This window comes from Protomyctophum parallelum (assembly GCF_964188405.1).
Source record: "Protomyctophum parallelum genome assembly, chromosome: 3".
NCBI classification, from domain to species: domain Eukaryota; kingdom Metazoa; phylum Chordata; class Actinopteri; order Myctophiformes; family Myctophidae; genus Protomyctophum; species Protomyctophum parallelum.
The window spans coordinates 23176541-23194568 of NC_139698.1; the positions used below are offsets into that span (position 1 = coordinate 23176541).

General features: G+C 41.4%; 1 protein-coding gene across 1 annotated transcript in view; it reads right to left on the reverse strand.

Annotated features, from left to right (window-relative positions):
* cpvl (carboxypeptidase vitellogenic like) overlaps positions 1-16049 on the reverse strand; it is a 21033-nt gene extending 4984 nt beyond the window's left edge. The window contains exons 1-10 of the mRNA XM_083760689.1: positions 15911-16049; positions 14295-14485; positions 12871-12998; positions 10579-10693; positions 9882-9940; positions 9221-9300; positions 8335-8401; positions 7625-7747; positions 6278-6409; positions 4251-4349 (exon numbers count right to left, since the gene is read on the reverse strand). Of these exons, the coding sequence (XP_083616815.1) occupies positions 4251-4349; positions 6278-6409; positions 7625-7747; positions 8335-8401; positions 9221-9300; positions 9882-9940; positions 10579-10693; positions 12871-12998; positions 14295-14484 (993 nt within the window). The 5' untranslated portion in view covers position 14485; positions 15911-16049. The remainder of the gene's footprint in view (positions 1-4250; positions 4350-6277; positions 6410-7624; positions 7748-8334; positions 8402-9220; positions 9301-9881; positions 9941-10578; positions 10694-12870; positions 12999-14294; positions 14486-15910) is intronic.
* Positions 16050-18028: the final 1979 nt, after the last annotated feature.

Below are 18028 nucleotides of genomic sequence, written 5' to 3' on the forward strand. Positions count from 1 at the left end.
CAGTGGAGATTAGACAGTGCTACATAACTGAACGAAGAGAGAGGAGTGTTTAGATTGAGTAGCTGTATTCAACACTAAATTCCAATTCAAACTGTAGATAAATACATTTGCCCATAGTTTTTTCTTTTCTTTTTTTTAGCTTTTTTTCATCAAGTTTTGTTTGAAATTTCTACAGTGACAACTGCAGTTTACTTTGCTGTCCATACCTTCACAGCCTAATAATCAAAATCATTGTCCAAGTCTTCAACGTCTTCATCTGAACTTTCCACACTCTCTGAGGTGGATGCCTGGTTCTCACAGTCTGCCAGTCTACACATGTCAGTACACTTGAGGCCATTTGCACACACACATTTTGGGAGTGAACATTTCTTTGTACAGTTACAGGCCAGTAGATCCAGGACAGCATCAGGTGCAGGCTGGCCTTCCATCCAGTGCACCACCAACTGTTCAGATTCCCCTTCTCTCTCCATCTTCCATCCTCTGCCAACAGGGCTGGGAACTTGTGGGTCCTGCTCCAAGCATCTTCTCCATATACCAGCCTGGTAGTTAGCTCGCTGTGCATGTTTTGTTAAACAGTCCTTACATGGTGGGAGTTGATGACTTTCAATTTCACCTTTTTTGGCACAGAAAAGATGATACCTGAGCTCATTGATCTTGGTGGTTGAGGCTTTTGGGACACATACATGAGACATGTAAATACCTCTAGTTTGTCCATCAGTTCTGGGGAAAGGTCCCATTCCGTACCCAACTCAAAGAATGTGTCCTGTATTTCCCTGTTGCTGGTGAGAAGTTTTAGGGCACTTGTTTTCCCTTTGCCTGCAAAGGCACTTACAGTGTCACATCCAGTATATGCATGCAACCCAATGAGAGCCCTACAAACCTCCAAGCCAACAGAGGCAGCAACTTTCCTGATGTCTACAAGCCTTGTACGGGTTCTTGTGCCACATTTCTGGAACAGTGGGGCCGTAATCCTGTCACAGAATGCTAAAGACATAATGAAAACATCAGTGTCTTCTGAGCAGATGACTACAGACTGGTATCCCTCTCTTGTGGCATGGGCAGCATGGAGAAGTAGGCGACCATCTGCTTCTTCTTGTTGACATTGAAGAGCAGACACCTCCTCACTGTCTTGGGACGTAATTCTGTAACATGTGTCATTCACAGTTGCATAAAGAATCTTTCCCTGTAGCTTTGATCTATATTCTGCATTCCTCCATTCATGCACAATGAATTTAATGAGACTGGTTTTGTTGCTGACTTTGGTCAAGGTCTGTAGTCATCTGCTTAGAAGACACTGATGTTTTCATTATGTCTTTAGCATTCTGTGACAGGATTATGGCCCCACTGTTCCAGAAATGTGGCACAAGAACCCGTACAAGGCTTGTAGACATCAGAAAGTTGCTGCCTCTGTTGGCTTGGAGGTTTGTAGGGCTCTCATTGGGTTGCATGCATATACTGGATGTGACACTGTAAGTGCCTTTGCAGGCAAAGGGAAAACAAGTGCCCTAAAACTTCTCACCAGCAACAGGGAAATACAGGACACATTCTTTGAGTTGGGTACGGAATGGGACCTTTCCCCAGAACTGATGGACAAACTAGAGGTATTTACATGTCTCAAGTATGTCCCAAAAGCCTCAACCACCAAGATCAATGAGCTCAGGTATCATCTTTTCTGTGCCAAAAAAGGTGAAATTGAAAGTCATCAACTCCCACCATGTAATGACTGTTTAACAAAACATGCACAGCGAGCTAACTACCAGGCTGGTATATGGAGAAGATGCTTGTAGCAGGACCCACAAGTTCCCAGCCCTGTTGGCAGAGGATGGAAGATGGAGAGAGAAGGGGAATCTGAACAGTTGGTGGTGCACTGGATGGAAGGCCAGCCTGCACCTGATGCTGTCCTGGATCTACTGGCCTGTAACTGTACAAAGATATGTTCACTCCCAAAATGTGTGTGTGCAAATGGCCTCAAGTGTACTGATGTGTAGACTGGCAGACTGTGAGAACCAGGCATCCACCTCAGAGAGTGTGTAAAGTTCAGATGAAGACGTTGAAGACTTGGACAATGATTTTGATTATTAGGCTGTGAAGGTATGGACAGCAAAGTAAACTGCAGTTGTCACTGTAGAAATTTCAAACAAAACTTGATGGAAAAAAGCTAAAAAAAAGAAAAGAAAAAAAAAGTATAAAACAACAAAGACAAAAAATATTTATATAAAAAGAAAAATCCAAAAAACATATATATAAAATATATAGGGGGCTAGCGGTGCTGAGCCTTCTCGTGGCGGCCCTATTTTCACAAATTGTACAGTACCACACACTCAATAATTGCTAATTTATGCTAATTGTTATTGCAATTTATAAACTGTGTTCGCTTCTCGTGTTTGCGCGTCTTACTTGTCTTTACTTTAGACATGTATACCAATACCATGTATATCACAAAAATCACTTTGAGCATTAGTCCCCTAGGTGGTACAGACCAACCCCCCTTGCTCATATGGCCATTTTAAGCCCCTCAGCCATATTAGATATTGAAAATGACGCCTTTCTGGAAAATATATTTTACTAGATTTTCACTATGTTCTCAAGCATACCTAAAGGTACCAGAATCAATTGGAAAAACATTTTGTATATTTTATTTTAGGGGGTTAAGTTGTATGTTTTCATATATTGACCCATGTAATTTTCGCCTATTGTTGTATAATAAAATGCATGATAACACCAATAAAGCTACCTCTGGTGCAATGCTATCACATATTTTCTGACTCTAGACATGTATAGCTTCACAAAAATCACTATGAGCATTAATCCCCCAAATGGTACAAACAAACCCCCCTGGCTCACGGTCTACTAGTTGCATGTGTTTTGAGGACTCTAATGTGCCTAGTTGCATGTGTTTTAAGGACTCTAATGTGCCTAGTTGCATGTGTTTTAAGGACTCTAATGTGCCTAGTTGCATGTGTTTTAAGGACTCTAATGTGCCTAGTTGCATGTGTTTTAAGGACTCTAATGTGCCTAGTTGCATGTGTTTTAAGGACTCTAATGTGTCTAGTTGCATGTGTTTTAAGGACTCTAATGTGCCTAGTTGCAGGTGTTTTAAGGACTCTAATGTGCCTAGTTGCATGTGTTTTAAGGACTCTAATGTGCCTAGTTGCAGGTGTTTTAAGGACTCTAATGTGCCTAGTTGCATGTGTTTTGAGGACTCTAATGTGCCTAGTTGCATGTGTTTTGAGGACTCTAATGTGCCTAGTTGCATGTGTTTTGAGGACTCTGTGCCTAGTTGCATGTGTTTTGAGGACTCTGTGCCTAGTTGCAGGTGTTTTGAGGACTAATGTGACTAGTTGCAGGTGTTTTGAGGACTAATGTGTCTAGTTGCAGGTGTTGAGGACTAATGTGCCTAGTTGCAGGTGTTTTGAGGACTCTAATGTGCCTAGTTGCAGGTGTTTTGAGGACTCTAATGTGTCTAGTTGCAGGTGTTTTGAGGACTAATGTGCCTAGTTGCAGGTGTTTTAAGGACAAATGCACAAAGTAAAGAGATGAAAAACAAGACATTTTTGAAGATCTGATTTTCACATGCCCTCCTCACTCACAACAGAAGGACAAGATTGGATCAAACGATAGAAACAGTGATTATTTTTAAGAGAGACCATGTCAAGAGCATTGGTTGTCCTCATTACCAAAGACAAAAAAGGACCGGATCAATACATTATTAACAGTGGCTGCTTTACACCATCAACATCCTGACTAGGTGATACAACAAATAAGTCAGCAGGAGATATCAATGCACATTTGTTTATTTTTGTATATTTCCGTGCACGCTAAACGCAAAACTATGGAAGACTCAAAAGGTTAGTGTCCAAAGGTATATTAGTTACTGTACGGTTTGAGGCACGAGCTGGGTAATTAGCCCATTTTGGGGCGGGAACCCCTTTTGGTGTTTTAAACAGTTATAATTTAGCTATTTTTTTTTTTTATCGTGAAAATGTGGCGGAAATTTGGAATATATTTTTTCAGAACGAATGTTTTTAACTTAAATCTTAAAGCTTCAAGCGGGGGGGGGGGCGTCCCCTGGAACAACATATTTTCAGATGGTGGCCGGAGGCCAATTACATATCATTTTTGGGGTCCTTGACATGAAATATTGAGCAAACTGTCAGGATTTAGAAGACATTTAAAAAAAATTGACGTCAGGCCTAAATGGGTTAGTTACTGTACGGTTGAGGCGTGAGCTGTGGGTAAATTCAGTGTACCTGACACGACATGTAGTTGTAATAGTTGGTGCAGCCCGTGGCATTCTGGAAGAACGAGGGGTAGGGGTCCACGTCGCCATTCAGCAACCTGTCAAACACCTGAAGAACATGGAGACAAGACTTTTGATTTATTAACAGTTTGCAGAATTACAGTACATCTCAATACAAAAACTGTTATATGTGAGTGGACGACACCATAAAAGCATTACACTCATTAAATCTCGGAAAATGGTGCATTTATATAGCGCCTTTATCCAAGGCGCTTTACAGAGATTGTGCATTACATTCACCCATTCACACACACATTCATACACCGATGGCAGCGGAAACCATGCAAGGCACCAACTAGCACATCGGGAGCAATTAGGGGTTCAGTGTCTTGCTCAAGGACACTTCGACAGTAACTCTGGGGGAGCCCGGGTTCGAACTGGCAACCTTGCGGTTACCATCCAGGCACTCTACCCCTGAGCCACCGCCGCCCCTTGTTTACAATAGGTCCCACCATTTTCAATTCATCAAAACATTTAGAGACGTAAAGAATATACACAACTATATAGTCAAAACAGGAAATCATCATAAGAGGTAAAAAGGGAAAAGAAACATATACAGTGAGGGGGAAAAGGGGGTGGGTGGGGGATACAGATTTTACGGGGGCCAGTTTCGAATTGCAGCCGTCCGTAGGTGCCCTTTGAGAGATGACTGTTGGTAGGGCGTTCCACATTTTGGTGGCATAGGAGCTAAATGAATTTAGTCCCTTGTTTGTGCCGAATCTGGGTTGCACATGGTTTGTTGCACTCCCTCTGGTGTTGTGGGTGTGGACTTTGTTAACATTAAGGAAGTATTTAACAGGTACATGGGTATCTTGGTGGTGTAGCGAGTCTTGTGGACCAGACCCATTGCAAGATGCTGTACTCTGTCGTCAACCCTAAGCCATTCCAGCCTGTGAAAGTGGGCAGGGGTGAGGTGAGACGACCTGCTTACTGCTTAGGCATAATAATCTACAAGGAACAGAGATGGACGACATGCTTAGGCATAATAAGCTACAAGGAACAGTATGCTCTTGTTAACTACTTAGCCCATATACTCTATACAGTATAGCCTACTTAGTCGTTCCATGAAGCTTGCAGATATTTTCTCCATTTTGAAGTCATTTGAAATGTTGCCTGTAATAACACGCCCAAAAGTAGGGACAGCGGGTTTAAAGTGGTTAACATTTATTTACGAACTAAAAAAAGAGAAAAATAGGATTACAAAAACATTAAATGATGTCCATGGCATTCTGTGGATGACATAAATTAGTTTAACGTTTGATCAATCAGACCGGTCAATAGAAGAAAAGAAAAAAACCTTTTTATGACAAAGAACTCATTTCCCACCTAAATCATATAAGTGCGCTCACAAGCACGACATCTGTGCATAAAAAAAGATTCTTCAAACTAAAATGACGGCCCTCGATAGTCTCCCACCCAGTGTTAATTAAAAAAATAGCAGATTTGCCATTTTCAGCATGCAACCAAGTGTAAAATGACTTATACTGGATCTCTTGTCCACTATAGTCCCTTCCTAACATTTTAGTCTAGTTTTTAATTTGTTGATGAAATTGTCAATATATTTTGTCTTAGTTTTAGTCATCATAGCTTAGTTTTAATTTCATTTAGTTTTAGTCAGTGAAAATAAAAAAGGGTAGTCGACGAACATTTTGTTGTCATAGTATTAGACAAACCTTTTGTTGTCATAGTATTAGCCCATTTTGGAGCAGGAACCCCTTTTGGTGTTAGCATTATGTTATGCTTTAGCTATTGAAAAATAGCAGACCCACAAGCTCATAGCGCGCCACTCTGTGGCTAAGCTACGAGCTTGTAGTTCTGCTATTTTTGAAAAATCGAAGAACGACTGACATGAAAACATAGCTTTTTTAGAAAACTGTCAGGATGTAGAAGACATTTTTTTAATCTGATCTCAGGTCAAAATGGGTTAATGGACTCAATGGAGTCACTTAATGGAGTCATCAACAGTACCGCTCCCACCTCAAACGCCTCCACCCATTTCTGCTGCTGGATGAAGCGAACGCCGGCGTCCGTCTGCCGGACCACATACTGTCTCTGCAACTCATCGATCATCCCCGTCTGGTACAAGAAGTCAGCGTAGCCGCCCAGCATCTGAAACACGCCCAGCAGAACACACACAGGCAGTGTTGACTCCGACAGCAACATTTAGATTTTAGTCATAGTCTCTCTTGAATAGTTTATTTAGTTTTAGGCACATTTGTCATCACCTGGAACGTTTTAGTGTTAGGGCCGATTCATACTCCTATTTTTAGTGCCGAAATGATTTCGGCTCGTCAGAAATTTTCAGTAGCACCGAAGAGCCGACTTTAGGACGGTACCTCAAATTACGTCACATTGTAGGCTCTACAGAGCCGAACAGACTTTTATTCGGCTCTAAAATAGGAGTATGAATCGGCCCTTAGTCTAGTTTTAGTAGACTGAATATCATACGATTTTAGTCGGTTGATTTAGTCGACTAGAATGTAGACTAAAATGCATTGATGCCGTCGTAATGACAGATTTTATTTTACACTTGCTGAAAATAGCCGATCTACCCGTGTTGTGAGCTTGTAAAATCTGTGTAAAATGACCTTTTACCAGTCTAGATACTGGCTCTCTTGTCCACTTAGTCCCTTCCTAACATTTTCAGTCTAGTTTTTATTTGTTGACGAAATTGTCAATATATTTAGCTTAGTCATATAGCTTTAGTTTTCATTTTGTTTTAGTCGGTGAAAAAAAAAAAAAAAAAAAGGTAGTCGGCCAGTTTTCGTCATAGTATTAGTCGACGAAATCACCGTCGTCAACCATCAGAGAACAGTAAGCTAGTTGTCGTTCTTCATCAAACACCCTACTACGGTTTGATTGACAGCGGCATAGCGTACTGTAGCAAAGCACTCGCATTAAAACTCAAAAGTGAATCACAGGACGAGGGCAGGTTGCTGCCGGGGTGTTAATGGAACTTTCATAAAAATGAGTTCCAGTTGGTCACTCCACTCAGTACACAAACCAAAAGTTGTGAAACTTGGACCATCGTCTGTGTTTTATGGTAGCCCAACACACACATTCAACACCTTGACAAATTAAATCATTTAACACAACGGTGCTCAGTGTTTATGCTTAAGTCTGAAAGTTTTTATTTTTTTGCCAACTAGCACCTGGGATGCCAGAGGAGTTGTTGATACAGTACAGCAACGAAATACAGTTACCAATTAAGCAGCACGACTTTGATAAATCCAATACACACCCCAATAGGACCAATCAGACATCTTGGCTGAGAAAACTACTCGGCTGTATAAAATCAAAATGTGCTCAAATTCGGAAACATACCAGTTCCGGGTCGCAGAGTCCATCCCCGATGGCCATTCCTTGGAGGTTGATTTTAACCTTGGCATTGGCGTTGCTTTTATGAATGTAGTAACTGATAGCAGGAACATACTTCCCGGCATACGACTGCAAGGACAGAGACACAAGAAAGAGAAATTAATTTCAAATCACTGGAGAACATCTCTAGTGGATTTGACCTTGAACAAAAACGCAACATTTGGCTGCGTTGACGTATAAAGTTAGGTTTTGCACTGCCGTTGCACTCGAGTCACCCTTGAATAAAAAGCATGGGCTGAATGCCGGGAATATAAACGGAGGAGGAGCGTTTTAATTAGGCCATTAGTTTAGATGCCAGCAGCAGTGGTATTTCAAGATGCTGGGATTGACTGCCTAGCTAAACAACTGTCAAAGTGTTTTCGTCTCTCTCGCTGGCTCTTGTGCAGTTAAATTATATAATGTTAATCATGGTCTCTGGCTGTGTGCATGAGACCTGCATAATAATCAACCCCTTTCGACAACAAGATAAGATGCAACTTTATTGATCCCAGAGGGGAAATTAGGTCGTTAGAGCCGCCGCCAGCCAGGGCTCGGATACTGATAAAAGATAAAGCCGCAAACTAGATGGTAATTAAGACTGACGATGCGCGTTTGAATCCATGTCAGTATTGTAAATTAATAATAACGGTTTTAAAAGACGCAACTACATACAGTACCTCGCCAGTGGCATAGAAGTCATTGGCCTGATACTCTGGGAAGATCTGGAAGAACTGAGTCAATGCACTGGATAGAGAGATGGGGATGGGACAGGAGAGAAGCGTTATTAGTGATTCATGGTTAAGACCATTTTAAATAACCTGGCAACACATATTTCACAGACAAAAGGTGTTATGCGTGGGGAGGGATGGTGGGTGGGGATGACTGGGAGGGGAGTTGTGGGAGAAAATGTAAAAAGAAACAAAGAGTCATATTCTCTGTCTGTGAAACCTGTGAAATCTTTCTCTTTGAATAAAATTTACTTAAAAAAAAAAAAAAAAGGTGTTATGCGTCTGGTTTGATCATTGCCATTTTTACACGTTAGTTCCTTTTCATGCATACTTGGTTCTTGTATGCCTATTTTACGGCATCTCAAACTCTACAGGAGTCGAGCAGTTTATAAGAGTGTCAGTCTGTGTGTCTGGAGCTTACAGTAGCTCAAGAAATGCTGTGTGACACATTTCTTGTGCCACAACCAAAAAGAAAAGCATGCATTTTATACTTTTTTGAAATATTTCACTTAAATGTCATAATAGAACTTAAGTCAGGGGCTCTAATCTGTCTGGAACCTTGCTCAAATTTAGAGTCATGTACGTCATAGCTGACAGACATCATGATTCATAGATCACTGGCCCGAAACATAAGTCAGAGATTCCCAAAGGGGCCATGCAACCCTTAGTATTATTTGGTCATGATACATGCCTGTCTTACTTGCCATGTTTGTATATCAACATTATTATGACCACCATTGATACCATCACTGCTATTACTATGGATTCTACTACTAGTGAAACCTGCTAATATTTCGACTCGTACTACTAGTGATGCTCCAGCTAGTCGTGTTACCTATACAGGTCTCTGCCAACATCTTCCTGGTTCTGAGCAAAGCCCCGGTCATCGTCTGTGAAACTGAAGCCTGTTCCAACCTGCCACAAGCACAAATATACACCGGACATAGACATAAATATCGATTAGTAAATACTACAGTCACTACACCATTCATTTATTGTTAGTCGGTGTATATAAGAAACAATCTTTTTTTTTTTTTTCCATGATTTTGCAACCCATTTTTTCACCCAGTTTCCCCGGCCGGACGTAGCGCGTGGAAGGAACACGTTATTCCGACCAGTTCCTTTCCCCTCCATCAGGCGCCCCGGCTGGCCAGGGGGAGGTAGTTTAGAGACCAGGATTACTGCATGTTTTTTTGTGAGGGTACCTACAGTACCCTACGGCCTACAGGACACGGGGAGAACATGCAAACTCCACACAGAAGGGCCCTTTCGCCAACCCCGTCTCGGGTATGGGCACCGATGACGCGGAGGAGAGAGCACGCTTCCAGCGGGAATCAAACCCGGGACCTTCTAGCTGTGAGGCGACAGCGCTACCGACTGTCGCTGTGCCACTGTGCTGCTGTGCCACCGTGCCCCCCCCCCCAAGTAACCATCTTTATCAGTCCACCCGCTCTCCCTCCCTCCCCCATTTGTTTAATGATCAAACAAATACCTACGGGATTGTCGATATACAGCACTGAATAGCTCGACGCCCAAGAGTATTCCCTCGAACCGACTGCAAAGAGAGGAAAGATTGGGTGTTAAGAGAGTTGCCGTGGAAGGACGCGTTTATACGAAGGATGTGTATATATATATATATATATATATATCATGGGTCTTCAACAGGGGGTCCTCAGAGTAACTACAGAGGTCCACTAGGTCTTTGTGTGATGGGGAAGTACAGAGCCAGCGGTCAAGTTGACCAATTATTAAACATGTAGATTAAACCTTTTCATAGATAGTTAGCTTCACAGACTTATTTGACGGTACTGTCATCATGGTTGCATTCATGTTAATGTCGATTTGCATGTTATGCTATATGTAGTGGGGGTCCCTGCTTAATCTCTCTCTCTCTCTCAGGGGTCTTCGGCCTGAATAACTTTGGAAGACCTCTGGGTTTATATGAATCACTCTGGCTTTGAACATGCAAGGCTAGTACGATTTGATTCTCAAATACAATCTTTAGGACTGAGTTATTTGCAAGCATTACTCGCAAGCGCGAGTAATGCTCAACTTATAACTGTGTCATATATCGCTCTGCGAAAATAGCCGATCTACAAGCTCACAACACGTTGTGAGTTGCTGTCCGTATACGGTCTGTAAAAGCCAAACATGTGGACATTGGGGCTGCCAGTCTGAACAGCCACACTGTACCAGTCAGGTTCTTGTACACGAAGTATGGTCCATGTTCCACAAAGAGTCCAAACATGGAGGTCCCTCCAGGCCCCCCCTGGAGCCACAGCAGCACTGGAGCCGTGTCTGGTCTCACCTGCAGAACACCAACACATGGAAAGTAAAGGAGTACATTTTATTTAACATTGGAATAAAATCAAACAAATAGCATCATTTGGATGCTTTGACAACTTTAGTTCTGAAGTGAGCCTTTCATGCCAGTTAAGTAAAGCGATCTGGATCTTGAACTAAAGCTATGATTTGAGCACCATCTTGTGGCGACACTTTGTATAGGCTCTTGCTGCACTTGTTTATCTGTTGGATTTGGATATTAAGTAGCCTTTGATTTAAAAAAAATAAAAGAATTAAGTGACATTATTCCGGCATTATTTCCGGCCCTAGCGGTCGCTACTCGCCTTCAAGGCGTCTTACTGGTAAAATAAAAGGTGATACTTCTAGTAATAGAAGACAGTAGGCCTTTTACATGTTAGTGAGCACTAAGCAGTCACTGCAGTCTCCCATAGTCGGAAATAAAAATGCTTTCATTGTGAAAAGATGTGATCAGTTACAGTATGTCTGCCTAAGCCATGTGTGTTATGACTTATGGATCTACCTACAGACAGTACAACTGTACATTTAAAAACATGTTAATGTTAAAATGGCATGCATTTATTTTTAATACATTTTTAAAGCAATTATAAAATATCATGTAATTGCATGCCATCTCAGCCAATCAGGCTGAGAGGGCCATCAATGGTTTTGCATTAATTGCGGCAACGCTTGAACAGTTTGAAGACGGATGGGCTAAGGCTAGCGAATGTGTCACATGCTGTTCCCTCTCATTCCCGTATATCTGCTGACTGCTACAGCTGTAAATATTATGAAAGAGATCAATCTACAATAGAGCAAAGACAGACCGCTTCAGGATAAGAAGACAAAGTATAAAGGTCTCAAAAGAAAAAGTAGGCTACATAAATACAGCATACATACAGCAATGTAATAAACAGCTTCGGTGCTGAGTCAGACTAAATAGAGAACCGCCACTGAATAAGTACAGTGTGTCATACTTTGTGTGTTATCCTCTGCATGATTATAGCATGTATTTTTTTTTACATTTTACTAAATAACAAGCAATCAAGTACTGTTGGTCTACACAGCAATGCACAAAACATATATTGGATATCATCCACAGACTACAGTATATTAGGCATTTGACATTGGGTTTGCAACCTAAAATGCCTTTGGCAAGCTATGGTAAATGCACAGGAACACGAACATCTATTGGCCCAGACCCTAGTAGGAGACATTCTCAATATACTTAGATTTAGACCAGTGCTACTCAACCCGTGGGCCGCATGTGGCCCCTGCTTAATGTATATGCGGCCCATCATGGTCATAGCAATAATCGTTTTGAACAAGATTGTAGGTATTGATTGTTTGTTCCAAGAGAAAGTGATATGGCCTGATGTCAGTCAGCCGAGTATTAACCACTTATTTATTCATTGGCCTGTGAAAATCTGTTCATTATGTGAATGCAGACTCATTTTGTAACTTCATCATTAGTGTTGGAGCCAAATTGCCTTCCTATTTTATTTAGTTTCGTTTGTCTAAATGAATGCTGTGAAATTGTCAGAGGGTGGGTGGTTACCTTGGTCACCATTATTACCCGTCAGTTGGGCGCACTCAGGTGTGCAATAGGGGAAGCCAAACGGTTTGACCGTGACGCTATATATGCTGTGTTCATGTCCTGTTATATCAAGTGAGTTTATCTATGGCTTTATGTGAATAAAATGGATTGACATATCGAAAATGACACAACTCTCTGGACATTGAATCTTTATGTGCACGCGTCAAACTTAAGCCAATACTATTGACCCTCGCCGTAGGACCTATTGGTGAGGCTCTACAATCAGTGTTTTTGTTCATTGAGGTCTGGCCTCGTGGAAATGTGGAATTTTTTTTACTGTGAGTTTCCTTATTTTTAGCTTGCAGGCCTTGGACTTTTGTTATTTTGCAGAGCGGCAAAATTCTGAGCCGTCTGAGTAGTCCCGATTTAGACTTTGGTATTCAAACAGGTGTGTACAGCCTAAATAAAATAAAACATCCTCATAGCTTGCATTATTTTACTCTGAGTGGGCCGGGTGCAAAAGGCACATGTGGGGGCAATTCATTATCACATATTTACCGATACTAGATAGCGTGGTATGTGTACCGATGTTGACTCCCCCACAACCCACCGAATTCCAAACAGAATATCCCGGCAGATTACCTTACCTGTGCAGGGAAAAACCAGAAAAACATGTTGCTGTTGTACTTTTCGTTGACGGTGAGGTACCCGGCGTAGCTCTTGACATTGACACCAGGGTCACTGGGCAGAGGTCCCACCAGACTCAGTCTCCTGGCTAAAAACACAACAACATGTCAGTCTGTTAAACCATTCAGGACGCCGACGGGAACCCCTTTTGGTGTTTTAAGCATCATGTTATACTTTAGCTATTGAAAAATAGCAGATCTACAAGCTCATCTACGAGCTTGTAGATCTGCCATTTTTTTTAAAGATTGTGAAAATGTGGCGCAAATCTTAATATATATATATTCTTTCAGAGCTAACATTTTTAACTCAAATCTTTGCTTCTTTGCTCCCTAGCTGGAACAACACAGATAGGGTTTGGCGGCCAATTACATATATTTTTTGGGGACATGAAGAGTTTTGAAAACCATGGACATAGAAACATAAGCTTTTCAGAAAACTGTCATGATTTAGAAGACATTTTGTAGAATCTATTCTAACGTCCTAAATTGGTCAAACAACAGCGAGGATAGAATTTCCTGCCAAATAAAACTAAACTAAACTAAACACCATGGTCTTCATGCAGAAGACTGATCACCCGATGTCTCATCAGGTGATCATCAGGTGATGTCTCACCTGCACGTGAGACACCTTGACTATGTTAGATTAGATTACACTAGATTCAATTTATTGTCACTGCACACAGTATACAAATTACTTTGACAATGAAATGAAGAGTGGCGTGACTGGCGTCTAGCCAGAAGTGCAATACAGTAATGCTGCAATGAGAGAATAAATACAGAAGAATGTACAGTAATATACGGAACAATAAATAAGCAATGAGTATGTTGGAAGAACCAAGTATAATAGATTATGTATATGAATTAATGTACGTACATTTACATGTCTAGATATATGTTGTCCTTATGGAAGTGATGTTTACGGTTCTGTGACTTGTCTCACTTTATTTTAATCGCCTACAGTCTAATCATCATTGCTTAATCCTTATAATGTCCTGGTGATATAGCTGTAGCCTACTTCATTGCCATTTCCTATGCGCATGCATAAAGTGAATGGCAAATCGAGTGGCAGGAAAAGTGAGTTTAACATCGTTTAATGTCGTTTAATGCAATTAGATATGACTTTTCTGTTTGGATGTATGGGCTGTCAAGGCCAGAAAGTAGTTTTTAGCCACTCAGTAGGCGTTCCTGCATAACTTCCTGGTTTGATGACGATGTCACGCACATACCCTCTATAGTACTTTCCTCATTCTCTCTCAAATTATACTCTCTCACTCTTTGGACGCCAAATGTTCAGCTTCTTAAGTTCTTGTGAAGTTAGCTTCTTGTGAAGTTACAGGGTTTCGGTCTGAGTTCATCGGGTCTAACTGGGTCGTGAAGATGCGTACCTTCATCTATGTTGCCTTTCTTCAGGTAAGGCGTGAGAAAGAGTGGCGATCCAGGGTCAGCTCCGCCGGAGGCGCTGCTGCTCACACGGTGGGACTTTCTGCAGAACCAACTGGAGCAGCCTCTCGCCTGCGCCAACTCCAGACACGCCGACAGCAGGAGGACGACGCTCAGCGTCTCCCGTATTAACATTCTGTCACAAAAGAAAGAGTCTCAGCTCACATAGCTACAAATAGCTACAGGCCCGCTGTTGCCTTCAGCAGCAAGCTCCTTATACATTTTGTATATCAAGTTGCAAAAGACAATCACTCCCTCCCTCCTCATGTCACACCAGGCGTGTACTGTCTGTAGACTGCATTTAGGAATAATGTAAGATGCTTTTAATAGTGTCACTGATTGATTGATTGATTGATTGATTTAGTTGCTGCGAGAGTGAGGTCTAGCCAACACCAACTCAGGATTCCTGGATCGCTGCCCTCCACAAATTCCTATCCACAACATCAGGTTCTTGAGCTCTGCAGTGTTGTCAGCCAAGCTGTCGCGCCGCAGCACGTCTACATAGGTGGTACGCTTCTTTCTCCTCCCTTCTTTCCACCTACATAGGTGGTACACTTATTTCCCCTCAAATTATTTGACTCCCATAGAGTCAAATAAATTGACTGTATGGGAGCCAACCCACTTTGCCCTGGGTTGGCTCCCATAGTCAATTTATTTGCCTCAAGTTCTGGGTGCCTGACGCAGTAGTTTGTAGAGTGAGCAGTAAGCACATTTCAAGGAAAGCACAGTTCAATACAAGGTCTAGGATCGAAATACCCAGAAAAGCAGTGCGCTTGTTTACAATGGGGGGGGACGGGTCCTCCATTTTCAATTCATCAGAACATTTAATGCACACCTCAGAAGACTATAGTGACAGCTAGGTGCGAAAGAACATTAACATTAATTAATTAAAAAGCCTAAGGGTATCTTTGAAAAACAAAGAAGGTTCCGCACACTGTCAGACACTTGCCAAAGTGTTGCTCTTTATTATATTAAACTAAAGAGCAACATTTTGGCAAGTGTCTGACGGGACTCTTTTTGTTTTTCAAAGATACACTTTTTAATATCAGAACATTTAATGACATACAAATACAGTAAGAGGGGGGGGGGCAGTGTCGGATTTCAGCCACCCCTAAACCTATAAGGTGGTGTGATTAATTAACCAATCGCAATAACGCACCCGTTTGTGCTCCCCTGGTCAATTTGTGATGACGTTTGTTGATCCAAGCAATTGATAAATTCAGTGTCATGTGTCACCCTGATATGAGAGACGATATGTCGTCCGTGTGCAGCTCGCTCGTCGTGGAAAGGTGGCTTGACTAAACACACGTTTTCCGCCAGAACGTATTAGGACAATATCTGACTCAAAGTCTTAGGAATTATTTATTGGGTGAGTAGCCTATACACACGCCGTGCGGAGCAGATTTATGCGCGCTTGTCAGTCTAAACAGTCTAATAATTAAACACCGCGGGTGATGGGACAAATCAATCTATGGCTGTGTATGTAAAGATGTATGTATGTAAAGATCACAGACATTCTATATAGGGCTATATGAGTAATAGTGAGCTAAACACAACTTGCCTTGTAATGTGTGGTGTTCTTCTCGGTAGCCAGCTGTGACAGTATAGTCAGTGAACCTCTATAGGAGTCTTCCAATTAGTTGCTGCTCAGCTGAGCAGATCAGGCAAAATGTGACTGTTCTTTTTATATCTGTGGTTGTGATTTGTGACTGTCTGCAATGTTGTGACTGAAACTGTCACATGATCAAACGGACTCGACTGATCATGTGACACAGTTTTTATCACTTCCCTTTTCGTTTGTTTAGACTTTAGAGTGTTGCAGGCTTGCAGCGTCAGCGATATTCCTTGAAGTCTCTCTCGAGACAGATTGTTGGCTCACACTATTTTAAAATGATTCCGCAATGATTCCGCAATAAGGTTTCCGCAGTACACAATAAAAAAAAGCCTGGTTTCTATTTACAGTTGAGTGCTCTGATCCGGTCTGGAGCACGCCTACCGTATCCGGTCATTATTTTGCACATAATATATTACCGTACATTACAGGCTCGGTTTCCGCATCCGCTCTACACCTAGATAAACTGCAAAGTGAATATTGATCCCACTCTAATACTTAGTAGGGAGAGAGTTCAGTTCAGTTCCCTGAATGTTAACATAGCATTGTATGATCATGTTTAATATTGCGACTGCGACAAAGCATATTAGTGTTGCGTGTGTACGTCTGTGTAACGTCTGTGTAATGTTTGTATGTCTTTAAATGTTTTGATGAATTGAACAATGTGGACCCTGTTGTAAACAAGTGTAATGCTTAATTGGGTCGTCCACTCACAGTTGACAGTCTTTGTATTGAGTTTGTGCTTAAAATGTACTGTAAATTCTACAAACTGTTAATAAATATTTCAATCAATCAATCAATAACGTTAGGCACAAGTATTGATTGGTTGATTGATTGAAGTATTTATTAACAGTTTGCAGAATTACAGTACATTTCAAGCACAAGTTGTGCTTGAAATGTACTGTAATTCTGCAAACTGTTAATAAATATAATATTAATTATTAATTATTAATAATATAATTGCTATACTTGAGTACATTGAGTCATTGTATTGCGTTGTGCTGCACAACGCAATACAATGACTCAATGTACTCAAGTATAGCAAATTCTATGTTGCCATAATAACATGATAATACACGGCTTGGCAAGCCGTGGATCTACAAGCTCCAATTGCGTCCACATGCAGCGCGTTGTGAGCTTGCAGATCGTCGGTGCCCCACTCACATGAATCCAAGCAGATGTCCTCACAAGTATAGGTAAAACACTGCAGTGCTCAGCGCAATGGCCCGATTGTTATAATTTGAAGTGGTATATATAGGGTGTACAAGTCATGTTTTTAATATGCCTTTATCAAATGATAGAGAGGGGTATAGTGCCCAAGCCCTGTTAGCCATGCAGCCTATATGATCTGTGGTGCGCTTGCTAGGCCTACACTCTCATTCTCTCAATTCTCAATACTCCCAGAGGTTAATTTCACTGATGTGTACAACCTTTATTCAAATAGTTTAATTTGTATTGGAGTGTGACGCTTGAACAATAGGTTAATTGCGGACCGCTACAGATAAACTGTGGATAACTGGATATTAACCTACCAATAAGGATCCAGGCCAAATGCCATTGCGCAGTAGCCTACACCAACAAGTCTATGCGGTATGCGTGACATGTGAAAATATATCGTGCTGTATTTTGCTTTCCATTTCATGGTCATGGTCATGTGAGGAGAGAGAGAGAGAGAGAGAGAGAGATAGAGAGAGGTGTGAATGGAATCATCGCGCACATCTCTCTCATGTTTATAGCCTTAATAGGTAATTGTCACAGAAGCCGTGGATATACACGGCTTGGGATATTCGTGGATATACTGATGTTGGTCGGGCGTTAGTCACTGTGCTGCCACGTAGTGCCCAAAATAGGGGATTCAACTTGTGATTGATTCATTTATTGAATGAATACTTTTGTCTTTATTAGCAGTTTGACAGACAAATGTATACATACTACAATAATATAGAAACGTCATAGAAACGTCCTACATTATTTAAAACTAGTTTCCATAAGTAGGCCCTATAGACGTTTGTGACAGCCATACGTTTACGTTAAGGGAACTTTGTTCAAGTCAATCAAGTGATGAGT